This window comes from Podarcis vaucheri (assembly GCF_965113315.1).
Source record: "Podarcis vaucheri genome assembly, chromosome: 1".
Taxonomy (NCBI): domain Eukaryota; kingdom Metazoa; phylum Chordata; class Lepidosauria; order Squamata; family Lacertidae; genus Podarcis; species Podarcis vaucheri.
This window is the reverse complement of record NC_138759.1, coordinates 84,072,577-84,088,263: the sequence shown is the minus strand read 5'-3', so window position 1 is coordinate 84,088,263 and position 15,687 is coordinate 84,072,577. Positions and strand designations below refer to the sequence as shown.

Below are 15,687 nucleotides of genomic sequence, written 5' to 3'. Positions count from 1 at the left end.
AGGTCCTGGGCCACCCAGACCACAAGACACCCCTCTCAGCCTCGCTGATGTGGTCCAAAGGAAAGCAGAGCAATACATTTGGCACTAGCTTGGCTGCAGGAGTTACTGGAAGGAGGCATACAAGATGCTATCCAACCACCTGAGGCACTTAAGATTTGTGTAGAGCATTTGTTGTTGTTTAGTCGTTTAGTGTCCGACTCTTCGTGACCCTATGGACCAGAGCACGCCAGGCACTCCTGTCTTGTGTAGGGCTTATATATTTTTAAATAAACCACATATCATAAAGACACCACAGTATCCATTGTGCCTCATTCCAAAAGGAGACACGAACTCTGGGTAAGTGCCTGGAACCCCTGGAATCTCTCGCCACTCAGAGATTGGAGTAGTGTTCAACAATGTATTTGTGGCCTCTTTCAGCGGATGGAATGTGTTACACCTGCCTTTCACATGTTTTAATATGTTTTTAGGTTTTTATTCAGTTTTAGCTTCAAACATGTTTTAATCTTTGTACTATTTTGTATGCGGCTTTCAGTTACTTTTTGTTTTTAAAAGGTGACTAATAAGTGAAATAAGTAAATAAAACACAGTATTTTAGGATGTAAAAGGGAATGGTGAAGTATTATTTCATGCTACTAAAGTAAGCTGAAATTTCTGGATATAAGGTAATGGCAGCAGAGAAATACAAATTCAACCTGACTATAACTCTTGATTTACACAATATTCTATGACTTGAGTACTCAAGAGCAAGAAGCAAAAGTGGTGAAAAAAAACTGAAAAGGAACATCAGAATAATCTTACACACATTTGACTTCTCAACAGCTGCCCATGATTAAGGCTGTAATCCCATTCACACACCTGGGCAGAAGCCTTAATTAACTCAGTGGGCCTTACTTCTAAGTAGACATGCTTAGGCTTCTGCTGCACTGCTTCAATTACTACCATTTACTAAGGAGTAAGCCCCACTGAACACAGTTAGACTTGGACTGCAATCCCAAGCATGCATCTAGTCCTATTGGACTCAATGGAGCGTACTCCCAGATAAGTACATTTAGGATTGCATCTGCCCCTCTCCATTGCTGTAAACAACCAAGTGGTTGTATATGTATATGCCATGATTCAACATGCTCCCCCATTTGGTCCTTGAGCCTGAGAATGAAGGACTCACCAAGTCTTCCATATACAAACTATCAATGATGAACTTTCACAGGCGGTTTACATAGGACAGCGCCTCTGAGGTTATTATAATTGTTTCATAATGAATTGCTAGGAAATGGCTACCCAGTTTAGAAAGGGAAATAGAACCATGAATGAGCAGGTTCCATTGGAGAATGCAGAGACACCTGAGCAATGCATGGACTATAAATGGAGCCAATGGGAGAGGAGGACACTTTCTTTCCCACCTGGCTGGTAGCTGTGAAGGATGGAGAACCACCTAGGGCTGTGGGCTTTATTTCTTTTAGCTGCTGCTGTTTCTGCCCAAAATAACTCTGGTAAATGCTGGGGGAAGAAGGGGAAGTTGAAATTCTCTTGTGTGGAAGGGTTAACTAGGAACTGTTGAAACTTTTTTTTTTTTTTGTAATGGTATGCTAACTCTCATGGGGTTGGTTTTAATAGGTGTTGACTTTGTCTTTGCTGTTAGATGCTTTGTGTTGTTCTTAGAGGAAATTCCTCCTGTTATGAAACCAGCCACGGTATACGGTCATTAAAAAACTAGTCTGGGCAGTGATTGGTGGCAAATGTTTACTATGAAGCTGCCTGGTACATACTGGCCTGGATTGATTGACTGATCTAAGTGGAGATAGCTGGACAACTTTCTTTAACTTGCATTGAATTCATGGGGAGGTTGTTTCATGCTAGCAGGCTAGCTTTACTAGCTAGGGCTAACTAAAATGGATGAGAGGGAACATTTGAATCTTCCAGAACTCTTCTTCAGACAGGCTGTTACTCAAAATGGGGGATAGATGTGGAATGAGGAAGAGAAAAGCCCTTTATGATAGAAATACCAGAAGTTATTGGATGGAGTAACCAGGATGTGATGAGCAAACATATGATTTACCATATTTTTCCATGTATAAGACTAGGGTTTTTTACCAAAAAAAATGGGTTTAAAATTGGGGCTCGTCTTATACACAGGTAGTGCTGAGGGGTGTTTTCTTAATTTGGAGTCCCCCAAAATAGAGGGTGTCTTATACATGGGGGCATCTTATACACTGAAAACTATGGTATGTTTCACAAAATGAGAAGTGGGAGTGGGGAAACTGGCCATGAAGAAAGAGCCCAAAGGTCACTGGAAGGTGGGGCAGCAGCAGCTTTCTGTTGAATCAGGCTTGGGTAAGGGCTGTGACCTCTGTGGGGCTTCCTCTCTGAGGAAGCATACAAAGAGGAAGGCCATTAATTAGACTGCACTGCACCAGGTTTCCAGCTGCACACTGGACAACTTGGACAAAGCAACAAAAGGAGCCATTCCCCACAATTATTCTGAAAACTTAAATGCCAGCAGTTACTTAGGCTCTAGTCCAGTCAAAAGCAGAATCCATTGAATTGCTGTGAGGCAGACCTCAAGAGAAATATGTAGTAGGCTTTATATTACTAAAGCTGAAGATAGATTTTAGGTGGTGCACTAGGTAGATAGAAGCTAAATCGGGTATTATTGGCTAGTGCTTGGAGGGTGTGAAAAAACCCATTCCTTTGGGTAGTTTTGCCTAGTGGCTGGAGGGCCCACCCAATCCAAGGTGGCAGGTGATAATCCTCTGCTTCTAGCATACTTCTCTTCAGTGTTTTCTTTTCTGGGGGTACTCAAGGGTATGCAGCACCAGCAACTTTCCTCCCAAATATTAAAAGTGTGGCACTTGTTATTGTTATTAATAATATTTTATTATTTATACCCCACCCATCTGGCTGGGTTTCCCCAGCCACTCTTAGCCTTTATTGGCATAAGTTTAAACAATAAAATCATAAAATCATACAAAGTCATCCAAATACATTAATAATCCAAACACATACAGTATATAAAAGACTTGATAGCCACCACTGAGAAAATCAGTGGTGTGGCACTTATTGTAACAACTTCATAGTGAGTACCAGCGCCTTTTTTCTTATTCAAAAAAACAAAACAAACAAACACACACACTGCTTCTCTTGATAGGCTAAACTTTCCATTCTCCGAAACACGTACAAATTGTAGGTCCATCTGGGGTGGGGCCATCAAAATGTCACCACAGGATGTTATTAAATATAATGTCAAAAGTAATTAACAATTTTTTGAGTCCTTAAAGTTGACTTTGTGACCTTCTGGGGAGCTTTTTTCAGCCTGATGGCCAAGTTTCCCTCTAGGTTTTTTTTGTTGCTTTTTTTGTTTTGAAGAAGCAAGTCTCTGAAAATGTGCACTTTCATGTTTTAAGCTGAAACTCGCTTGATGAATGATGGCACTACCAGGAGCACAGGAATACATTGGGGTTTGCTTCTGCTGACCTGATGCTGAAGCCATTTACTTGGCAATAGGTCTGTTTTATTTTAGAAAAAGAGAACTTTTTAAAAGTAAAAAACAAACAAAAGAAGCCTCTGTAACTGTGTACGTATCTCTCCGACTGCTCCCTAACTGCAAATTCTTAAAATTAAGAAGGGAGGATGGTGTGAGAACCCCAGTGCATCATAGCATGGCCATACCAGGCCAACCAAGGTGATGATGTTTGCTGCTTCCCCCATCACCTGCCACTCTCTCTGGCATCCTATTTCAGGGATTTCAATAGGCATCTGGTTAGCCACTGTGGAAAGCAAGATGCAGAGCTGAGAGGATGCTTGGCCTACTAGCTGCCATATTCTTTACAGTAACATATTGGTTCTGTTCATGACTGTAAAATGATGTGTGTCAGTGTTCACTAAATGACCTGTCCTTGTGCTTTCTGCAGTGTCCGTGTCATGCGGCAGCTCGCACGTATTGATCACAGTGCCGGTGGATCTCTTTGGGACGGGCGTGGCTGTTGGCGTTCATGAACTGACCCTGGGATCTGGCTGTTCCGTGACTGCTGTTTATCAAGATGTGCTGCAGCTCGAATACCCTCTCCATGCATGTGGAGCCATCAGAGAAGTAAGAAAAGCCTACACAGAATTGAGGAAGCTGGACTAGATGGATCTCAAAGATCCCTTCCAAATCTAGGATTCCAGGATCCTTTGTGACTTGTCTGGGTTATATACAGAGCTGTAGCTAGGGGGGGTGAGGTGAGCCCCCACCAGGGGCGCAAAATTGGCTAAAAATATATCCATAAATATGTCTATAAATAAAATATTGATTATTGCCTCATAAGAAAAGGTTTTAAATAGAGGATGAGTTGAATGGGGTTTTAAATAGAGGATGAACTGAATGGGGGGGGCAAAGGGTGATGAGCAGAATTTCTTTAAATGCTCTTTCATGAAATCTAACCTGATTGTGTCATAGCAGTTTGACACCAAAATATAAATTTAACATTCTAGCATTATGCTGTGTAGATGACAGCTTCAGTGGACTTTGGGGGGTTTGCACTTGCCTCTGTACTGCATAGCTTTGATTTCTGCTTTGAATAGCTGGGTGGTAAGAAGACTGGGAGTTTATATAGGCTCGATAACATTGGGTTTTCCTGAAATGCTATCTCTTTCACAGTCTTGTAAAAGATCCTAAAGACTTACAACTTATATCTGACTCCTAGTTCCTCCCAGACAGTATCCACTATAGAAATGTTCTCTACTACATACCTTCCGCTGCAAATGGTGTGATCCGGACCAGTCAATTCTCACATCCCATAGATTGTTTCTACCTAAGGTAAGTCTTGGTTCTGGAAGGAATATTGTGCAAGTGAGAGATGCTGGACTATCCCATTAATGTAAGAAAAGAAGGTGGGACCACCTTCTTCTTCTTCTTCTTCTTCTTCTTCTTCTTCTTCTTCTTCTTCTTCTTCTTCAGATTTGCAAAAGACAATAAGCAAAGTAGCAAACTAAAATACATTTTTTAAATTAAAAAAACCCAGTCATAATGGTAAGGAGAATCAGTGTTGTTTTTCTAGAAAGGGAGGTCCTAGAACTCACCATGAACGCCTCGCTCGTTCTCTTAGAATGGCCATGGCACCCACCTGAGAGGTGCCAGAACTGAGTTCCGGAGAGTTCTGGCTGAAAAAAAAGCCCTGAGGAGAAGAATAAAAGAGCTAGAAAAAGAATGAGTAGCATAAATGTGTAGCATATATTCAGTCATGGGATACAAGGTTCATATGTATACAAAATATATCCAGGACTCATAAATGTCTCCAGATAAAATCATGTTTAGTAGGAATGTGCCAACCATGAAATTGTTTTGTCATATGAATCACAAACAGCCCCCAAACAGATGCAAAGTCTGAGGGGTCTGCAACGCCTCCGGCAGCATGCCTCTTATGCTTTTGATCACATCTGGTCTCCAAATACTTAAATGTGTGGATCTAGCTTCTCCCATTGGCTATCTGGCCAAGGTAGCATCTTTCATTCTAGGAAGAATGTTTTAATGGATGGATTGTGTTAAGGAGATGTTGAGATGTTCTTGGTGTCTGTCCCTGAGGTTTGATCCTTAGCAAAGTGTTATGTACTGAGTTGAATAGGATCCAAAATGCAGCAGTCTGATTGGTCCTAGAACAATAGGATTCAGAATGCAGCAGTCTGATTGGTCCTAGAACAATGCAGCAGTATGATTGGTTGGCAGGAACCACCCAATCCTGCTCCAGATAGAAGTGAATCCACAACCTGATTGGCTTACAGTAGAATTCCGGAATTAGCCAATCATGTGCAGCCCATTGTGTAAATAATGTATATAAAGCAGATACTGTGAGGGGACTTTCATTCATTCCTCCTCACCACTATGAGCTGAATAAAGAGCATGAAATCACTTTGTGACTCTGAGTATATTTCACAAAGTGTGGCAATTTAGTCTGCAGTTGCTAAAACACCATGTACTTTGGGGGCCTACAAGGATAATAACAGCATGCAAAAAGAAGGAAGATGCATGTAATGCATAAGATCTGTTCTACAGAAAGAGCAATAAGCCTTCTGAATTATATAAGAAGGAAGTAGATGAAACCTGGTTCTCTTCTAGGTCATGGAATGTCTCCTCACTTGGAATACAGCCCACATGGATCCCTTTCAAATCCACCGTGATGGAAAATCAGCGCTTGGAGTTTGCCCTTGAAGTCTATGACAGTGAGTGCTCTTAATCAGCTGGCTAGCATGCCTCTCTCCTAGTTACAGTAAGCTGCAATATTAGTTAAACCTAGGAACAGAGTTGCCCACTTGATTAAACATTGGTTGGAGAGAGGTGACAATAGTTTATTTGGGAAACAAAAGGTTTTTCTTATAGGGTCGTTTGCTTCTGGTGGACACGTATTCCATTTGCACCTCTGCAAGGTTTTTTTGGGGGGGTTGTAAGCTTTTATACAGTAATGGCTGGTGGTGGCTGGCTCACAGGCTGCATTCACCCTTGGCTAGTTCCCTTGGCCTCGGCCCAGTATACCTGAAGGAGCGTCTTCACCCCCATTGTTCTGCCTGGACACTGAGGTCCAGTGCCAAGGGCCTTTTGGCGGTTCCCTCACTGTGAGAAGCAAAGTTGCAGGGAACCAGGCAGAGGGCCTTCTCGGTAGTGGCGCCCGCCCTGTGGAATGCCCTCCCACCAGATGTCAAAGAAATAAACAACTATCTGACTTTTAGAAGACATCTGAAGGCAGCCCTGTTTAGGGAAGCTTTTAATATTCAATGAATTATTGTATTTTAATATTTTGTTGGAAGCCGCCCAGAGTGGCTGGGGAAACCTAGCCAGATGGGCAGGGTATAAATAAATCATCATGACCATCATTTATTAATATTTCAACCTTTTTGAGTCCATGGCTCCCTTGACCAACTACCTTCTTTCTGTGGCACCCCTGTGGCACTCAGGAGCCCAGTAATGTCACCCCTTGTCTTCAGAGCTGGCAGCCTCTCACTCTTTTTCGAAAACCCTCCCTCGTGGAATGTTCCCCTCCTCTCCACTCTCCTTGGGAGTCCTCTGGGCAGCCGCTGCTGCTGCTCCTGGTCTCTGAGCCAACCCCCCACCCCAAAGAAAGGTGCCTCCTCATGCCGCCCCACAGGAGCCTGGGAAGAGGATGTCTCAAGCCTTAGCAGCGCAATGGAGACTGGCTGAAGGTGAATGTGAGGCCACCATCTTCCTCATCTTGGGAGGCAGCGGTGGGCGCCACCAGGCCAGCATGGTGGAAAGGCTCCCCTTCAGCACCCGGCACTCAGCTCACAGGCAGGCCTTACACAGCAAACACAAGGCCAGTGCAATGCCTGTCTGCCTACCTGCCTGTCCGGCCTCCCACTTGTCTGTCCATTCCCAACAGCAAGGGATGGTGGACTGGCTGGCTGGACTCCCTCGCCCACTTGCTTACTCCAAGGCCACTTCAGCTCCTGGCAACCAGTACCCCCTGGCCAGCCCCAGAGGCACCATTCGCCTGGGGAGCTTGTGGCCAGGGCTGGTGCAATAAACAGCTGTGCAAGCCTTTGAGAAGCAGAGACTTGAGAAGGCATCAGAGGAGGGAGGGGAGGAAAGAGGAGTGGAGGCCACTGTTGCCTGTGGCACCCCTGGCCATCATTCAAGGCACCCCAGGGTGCCACCGTACACTGGTTGAAAACCACTGCACTAGGGGCTAATTGCCTGGGCTGGGCATGGGCACCTCATGCTCCTGCAGAACACATACATGCACAGACACATAGGCCCCTCCTCAGCTGATCAGTCAGTGGAGAGGTTACATTATGCAGTATGTTTGAATGTTGAATGTGTAAGTGTATGACTAGAGACAGCGGATAAAACAAACACCATTAGATGTGCTGCTTGCTAAGTGTTTAATGGTTATTGTATTTGTTTAAAAACCAATAGAAATTTATTTTAAAATGGAGAAGGGACAGCAGCAAGGAGGAAATGGCTTAAACAGAAGGGGCCCATTAAAGACATCTTACCCAAGTCCTTCCAAATAAGCTGGAAGGAATACTGGCAGGTGAAGTGCTGTGTTCTAGTTACAGATAGGTAGCCGTGTTGGTCTGCCATAGTCAAAATAAAAAAATTCCTTCCAGTAGCACCTTAAAGACCAACTAAGTTAGTTCTTGGTATGAGCTTTTGTGTGCATGCACACTTCTTCAGATACTGTACACTTCTTCAGATACACTTCAGATACAGAATACGCTGTGTTCTAGCAAGGGAGCTTGTAGTGATGTGGCTCTTGGCTTGCTTTTTACTGACGTGTATGTAATGATTCTATATTCTTCCTTCCAGGTACCTGGTCAGCACCTAGGTCTGACCCCACTTACTATCTTGGGGATCTAATCAACATCCAAGCATCAGTAAGGAAGGGCAGCCACGTTCCTCTGAAGATCTACATTGATGAGTGTGTTGCCCGGCCAAACGCTGAGTCCTCTGTGAAATACGAAGTCATCACAAACCATGGGTAGGAGATGGGGAGTGGCATGGGGGAATGGCAACAGGGGAAAAGAAAACTGGAATCGGTTCTATGGCTGTGACCACATTCAACACTGAAGTTAATTGAAAATGGGACTTGAGCTAGGGGTGGCAAAGCTGTGGGCCCTCCAGATGTTTTTGGAGGGCAGCTCCCTTCAGCGCTGACCCGCAGAGCCATGTGCTGCCGCCGCCCTTGTGTTTAGCTGGATCCAGAGTTTGCTACAAATTGTTGTGCAAAAGAAAGGAAGAGATATTAAACACTACATGCCTGTTGAAATAAGAGTACATTCGCTTCTTTTTTCTTGAAAGATAGATGTTTAGCTTGTTTAGAAATTGACCAGTTCTGCCATGAGTGTGGCACTCATGCCAGTAATAGGATGGAGGAAACTGGATCCTTCATGCCTGCTTCTGTCTGTATTGCAGGTGCCTTGTAGATGGGCAGCAAAGCAACTCCCGTTTCCTCCCCACGCAGGAAGATGGAATCCGCCGCCTCCAGCTGGACACATTCACCTTCATTGGGGCCTCCAACCACCAGGTTGAGGGGGAAGGGGGGGAGGGAACTGAACCTTTGATATGGGACTAGTACTACACTAGTTTTATGGTCAACTGCTGTTTGGGGGGACAGTGGAGTTAGTAAGCATGTGGAAAATCTAATGTCAACTTTATGGATGAGACATTGCCTCATGTCAATGAGTCTGCGTGAGTGATGAGGGCATCCTTCTGTTAGCCTTCCAATTTTCCCATCCTGTGAGGGCTCATGGGCCATATTGCCCCCCCCCCTTTATCTCACAAGGGGCTTGAATGGCACATCCTAGTTTTGGCGGTGCTGGTGAGAGTCTTTGAGTCTCCATGCCAGGCATTTGCACTCTGCCACTGGGTTGATGAACCTGCCCTTGTGTGCGTCAGTTTTGGTTTTGCAAGGTCCTCCCTAGCCTACAAATGCTAGGAACAGAGCCACAACCTAATGTACAACTTAATTTGATTGTCTAGATCTACCTCATATGTCACTTGAAGGCGGTGCCTGTTGGCTCTGCAGACCCTCGCAACAAGGCATGCTCCTATGACCTCACTACTGCATCATGGAGTTCCTATGAAGGAGGAGATTGCTCCTGTTGTGGTTCTCCTAGTGGATGTGAGAGCAAGAAGAGGAAGAGAAGGCAACAGCAGAAGAAAGGTGAAATCCTCTCCCTAAAGCCTATTTTGTAATCGTTGACTTTATGTACCTGCTAATCAAAAGGTTCAAAAGAATGACTGCCTACTGCAGAGATGCAGTTGGACTCCAACTTCCAGTATTCCCAAGTCACAGTGGTCAGTGGTGGATGGAAATTGTAGTCTTCATCTGAAGGACACCATGTTGACTTCCGCTGGTTAACTGGCTCCATTTGGCGCCCAAACAGAAACAGCCACTTATTTGTAACTTGTATGGCTTCACTATCTCATTTCACCATAAATGCTGGGAACAACAGCTCCAACCATGTCCTATATTTGGAGGAGAGTTAAAACAGCTTGCCCTGTTCATTTCTATACAAGAGCTGTACACAGAAGGCTGAAAATACTGTGTTAAGGCAGTGGGGTGACAACAAATGGGCGAGAAGGTCTGGATTCGTGAGCCTTTGATTTCTGCTTCCTCCTTGCAGGATTGTCTGGAGAAGCCAACCTTAAGCTTGGTCCCCTTGCACTGAAAGGAAAGCCAACAAACAGCTCCTCCACACTGAATGACTTCAGCACTTCTGAGCTGATGTCTGTGGTGACCAGCTATGCCACACTCAAGGCTCCCCAGGCTGCTGAGTTGCCTGCTAACCAGAGGGTGACTATTATCGTGAGGGAGAGAGTGAAGGAAGGATCTGGTAAGAGCTCCAGAATTAATAGAAAATGGTCCAAATACAATAATAATTTTTTTTCAGCACAGCAATGACTTAAACTGACAAGACTAATTATGTACGTTAACATGAAACAACCAAATTGAGCTGCACAAAATCCTGGCATGTTTTTGGCCATAATATTTAGGAGTGAAATAAGATGGAATAAAAAAATAGCCCTCTTGCATTTTATAGCAGGGGGACAGGCCCTTCAGTTTGTCACCCTAGAATTTCATGAGATTTGAACAAGGTTCTGTCACTTGGGCCATATGGGATGGCATTATTTTGTGTAGACATGGTAAAGGACAACTAGGTGTGAACAGCACCAACTCCACAATAAACTGCTGTGTGGAGAAGGGCCTGTTATTGATGCAGTAGATGACGTCCCCTTTCTGTAAGGCTTGATTTGAGCCTGGGCTCAGATCCAAAACCGGTATTTGCCCCCAGCAAACGTGCCTTTTGGCATCTGCAGAGTATACTTTCCTTGTCACTGAAAAGCAACAACCAGTTACTTTGAGACTGGAGGCCTGTAGGTCTAAAAGCCTTGACACCCAGTAAGTTCTGTATTTTATTGCACAGTGCCTTTCTAAAATTTGAAGTACAAATAGTTCTGTGATGTGGATGAAGTAAGGAACAACCAGCTTTATAACATCTCTGTGAACTGCCTCTGTTGATACTCCTCTTTTCCCTCCCTTCCGCCAATAGGGTTCTTCCTCCATTTCCCCTTCTCCATTGCCACCATGGTCATAATAACTACCTGTGCCTTCATTATATTTCTATCGATTATGGGCTGCTACTGCTCCAGTAGACGGTCCCGTCGTGGATATCGCATGAAGACCATCCGTGCAGCTTTGGTGGAAGTTAGTGCCGTTGCCATGGCACCTGCAGCAACTGGCTCAGTAGCTGTTGTTTCCACTGGGAAATCCAGAGCTATCTCCAAGAGACCTGACAGGAGAGCAGCCAGCAGCTAGTGGGCAAATGGCTTCTCTCCGAAGATTCAGCTGTTTAACAAATAAATGATTGACAGTGCAAAAACACAAAAGTGTGGTGGTATTTTATTAAAAACTGTACACAGGGGATTTGAAGTGGAGAGTTAAAAACAAAAATGGAAGGGGAGGCCCATGGATGTATTCCTCTGCTCTCTAGAAATTGCTTGTCTAGTGGTGCCTGTGAAAGACCTTAGGACCTTTTCAAAACTGGAAAGTAATGAGGGAGAAATGCGATTCAGTTTGCATTTAAAGGTGAACCTACCAAATTCACACTTCCTGAAATCATATGGCAGAGCCATCCTTTGAAATTCACTTTTGTCCAAATTTTGCAATGCGGTTCTCCAGTGAAGTAATTTGTGCATAATACTGCATATATGAGTGAAAATAACATGCAAAAAAAGGATATTGGGGGAAATTGTGCTATGAAAACTGTGTCTAGATGGGAAAATTGCATACAAATCTGTGTATATTAGGAGAAATTTGCACTAACATGCTGATGGGTTTTCATGGGGACTTTTTTTTTTTTTTGCATACTGATTTAAATACAGTGGTACCTCGGGTTAGACGCTTCAGGTTACAGACTCTGCTAACCCAGAAATAGTAACTTGGGTTAAGAACTTTGCTTCAGGATGAGAACAGAAATCACCCAGCGGCCGTGCAGTGGCAGCGGGAGGCCCCGTTAGCTAAAGTGGTGCCTCAGGTTAAGAACAGTTTCAGGTTAAGAACGGACCTCCAGAATGAATTAAATTCTTAACCCAAGGTACCACTGTATTTGGAAAAAGTAAAATGGAAAGAAATCAAAACTGACAGATTTGCCCAACCCCTTTTTGGAGGTCATTTTGAATTTTACACCACCCACTCATATTTCTGTGTGATCATGTGTATGCTTCTTTAGATATGCAAGCTGGAAAATAGGCAGACCCATGGGATCTTTGCCACAAGAAACAAACATGGCCACTTTCTCTTGTAAACTGTTGAAGTTCCTAGCTTGCTGCCCTCTTCCACTGAGTCAGCTAATCAGGACAGAATAACTACAAATTAGGGGGACTAATAAGAGGAGTTCCCAACCTGCCTTTGTCATCTAACACTAATGTGGGGTAGCAGTCAGGAGATACTGGTAGGGTGGGAATGCTGTTCCTCTGCAGTCCTTTCTCACTTTAAAATGAGCCTTCCCCCAATGAAGACCAGCTGAGGAAAAACAACAACATGCTAATGCTTTGAGGAGCCTCAGGAATAGAAGTTACTGGTGCTAAAGGAGAGGATTTGCAAATCACTCCTCACCCATCCCTTTCTGCCTGTCTGTTGCTATCTCACTTCCTTCTCTTGTTCAAATGTCTTTCATAATAAATAAAGCAACCCCCCCTATTTTCTCTATCTTTGTAAATAAAACAAAACCACTTTGAGTAAGCAGTTTAATTTTATGCTTCCAAACCACAAAATGTGTCATCTGATGTTACTTTGGATAAACAGCTTGAGGAACAGGTGGCAGCAGAGAGGCACAGAACAATAACAGCGGGATTGCCTGTGACAAGAAAGTTCCTTGTCCCAACTTATTCTGCTTTTGATGTGCATATGCAATGACTATCTCAAAGGTGTACTCCTCTGCTTAATTGTGACACGAATGTGCCTTGCCTTCGGATGGAAGCTAGTTTGAGGGGAAGAAGGCATCCAATAGCAGTATTTCTCAAGGAACTACAGGGTAGGTAAAGGTAAAGGTAAAGATCCCCTGGACGGTTAAGTCCAGTCAAAGGCGACTATGGGGTTGCAGCGCTCATCTTGCTTTCAGGCCGAGGGAGCCGACGTTTGTCCACAGACAGCTTTCCAGGTCATGTGGTTACAGGGTAGATATGGATTGTGACTAATGTCATGCTTCAAATACCAGCAATGGGAGAATACAGAGCCAGAACAAATGGTAATGTGTACACAGCTTAAATCCCCCAGGCCACTTACCAGACAGCCATGAGCAATTACTCTACCTATGTAGTTCTGCAGCCCCACCCAGCCAATTGGTCAGTGTGAGGTCTCCATCAAACTTGCCTTGTGTTCTTCCTCCATCACCCATCATCACAGGTAGCAGGTACAAAGCTGCTATGCTGCCAGCAGCCAAATATGCTCTGTTGCTTGATCTATGCCTGGTGGGCTGGGCCCCACTACCAGGTTGCAGCCTGATTTGCAACAGCAGCATTACCACCCATACGAATATTTGGTAACACAGGAGTGGACTTGGGTAATCTTTCATAATATGGTGCGCTGTGTGAGACCAAAATTTGGTGCCTCCAAATGGATCCTCAATTTTGAGCCCCCTTAGCTTGGCACCCCAATCAGCAGAACCAACCACACCATCCTAAATCTTGCACTGGGTAACAAATTAACCCAAATTACCCAAACACATTATTTGTTTTAAAGGGAGATCACACGTAGAGGCAGGTCACTTTCCCCTGCTCAATTCCCAATTGAACATGCAGGATTGAAAATTAATATTATAATTTATTAAATTTATATACCGCCCTTCACCCAAAGATCTCCTTGACATGATGCGCCAAAGGTGAAATGCCCTTTGGTGTTGCTCCGCTGGGGCTGACCCACCACCCATAGTGGAGCCTCTTTTTACGCTGGGCAGAAAAGCACCGGTGCTGGGAACACGCCCTGTGCCAGTTGCAGAAATCCCTGCCTGAGCTTCCTCCTTTGCTTGCTCAGCACCAGCATTGCCACTGTGTGGCAGTACTGCTTCACTCAGGCCACACATAGGTCTGGTGGGGGTGGGCGGGAGTCAATAAAGTTCTTGGGTAACCACATTCCTAGAAGTGGCACCATTCGCCCTTCTCTTTCAGGTGAGAGCCTGTCTTGTCATCTACATTACCTGCACAATAGTGGTGGCTGTGATCAATGTTTTCTACTTGGAAGACATACTGTTCAATCCCCATAAAAAAATTCCTTCCAGTAGCACCTTAAAGACCAACTAAGTTAGTTCTTGGTATGAGCTTTCGTGTGCATGCACACTTCTTCAGATACACACTGAATCCCCGTTCAATCCCCGTTATGGGAACTTGAGGTGCAGTAGAACTGAGGAGTACTGTGAAATGGGGCATCAGGTTGCAGTGAGTACTTCCTGGGACCAAGCTAGGTCTCTGTTTCCTCCATGAAAACTACTTTAGAATAAACAGTGCTACTGAGATACAGATGTGGCAGCTGCATCAGAGGGGTGGTGGGTAGTGAGTTATTAATTGCCAGTATAATGCTGGGCACCCTCTCTTGTTTAGATGCATACAATAAATAGCATACACCCCCCCCCCCCACAAGTTACATTCTACAAGAAGAAAATTCATTTCCTGGGGTCAAAGCATCTAGTGCAAATGCACTACAGTGGTAGCTTGGTCCTCGAACTTAATCCATTCCAGAAGTCCGTTCCAAAACCAAAGCACTCCAAAACCAAGGCACACTTTCCCATAGAAATGAATGCAACATGGATTCACCCGTTCCAGACTTTTAAAAACAACCCCTAAAACGACAAGTTAACATGACTTTTACTATCCAGTGAGACCACTGATCGATTGAATGAAAGCAATAAACAATGTACTGCAGTCACACAATCCAGTCAGTAGCTGAAGTGGGTTCCACACACTCACAAAAACAAAACAAAAAGGCTGCAAAAACAAAAACGCAAAATAAATAGCAGAAACAGACAGACCTGAGTGTAACACTAAAAATGGAAGTGTGGCACTCAAATTGGAAGCATAACACTCAAAACAGAGCACATTCAGCTTCTGAAAAAAGTTCGCAAACCAGAACACTTCCGGGTTTGCAGTGTTTGGGTTCCAAGTTGTTTGAGTACTAAGGCGTTTGAGAACCAAGGTACCACTGTACCTACTCAATTCCGATTGTAGTGACTTGTTGGACTCTTGTTGCTCAGTCTGACATCTCTCTCTCATGCTAGGAACTACAGTATATGATATTTCTACTACCTGGATGGTATATCAGGTTTCTCCAAACTACAGCGGTACCTCAGGTTAAGAACTTAATTCGTTCTGGAGGTCCGTTCTTAACCTGAAACTGTTCTTAATCTGAGGTACCACTTTAGCTAATGGGGCCTCCCACTGCCACCACGCCACCAGAGCACGATTTCTGTTCTCATCCTGAAGCAAAGTTCTTAACCCGAGGTAATATTTCTGGGTTAGCGGAGTCTGTAACCTGAAGCATCTAACCTGAAGCATCTGTAACCTGAGGTACGACTGTATAGTCTAGCATGCCAACAAGCCCAAAGCCTGGTCCTCTCTCCCTTCTCCTTCAGCCTGAAAAAAGCTTTCCATATTTCTTTTACTCTTATTCCTTTTCTCTCATTGGTGGGTGGGTGCTTGCGGCA

General features: G+C 44.3%; 1 protein-coding gene across 1 annotated transcript; it reads left to right on the top strand.

Annotated features, from left to right (window-relative positions):
* Positions 1-2,264: 2,264 nt before the first annotated feature.
* LOC309517123 (zona pellucida sperm-binding protein 3-like) lies at positions 2,265-11,380 on the top strand (the record flags this gene model as incomplete). The annotated part of the gene is made up of 9 exons (XM_082196188.1): positions 2,265-2,331; positions 3,909-4,087; positions 4,683-4,795; positions 6,092-6,195; positions 8,297-8,468; positions 8,903-9,014; positions 9,470-9,653; positions 10,117-10,326; positions 11,044-11,380. 9 exons carry the CDS (start codon positions 2,265-2,267, stop codon positions 11,307-11,309), a joined length of 1,407 nt encoding a protein of 468 aa, XP_082052314.1. The 3' UTR covers positions 11,310-11,380.
* Positions 11,381-15,687: the final 4,307 nt, after the last annotated feature.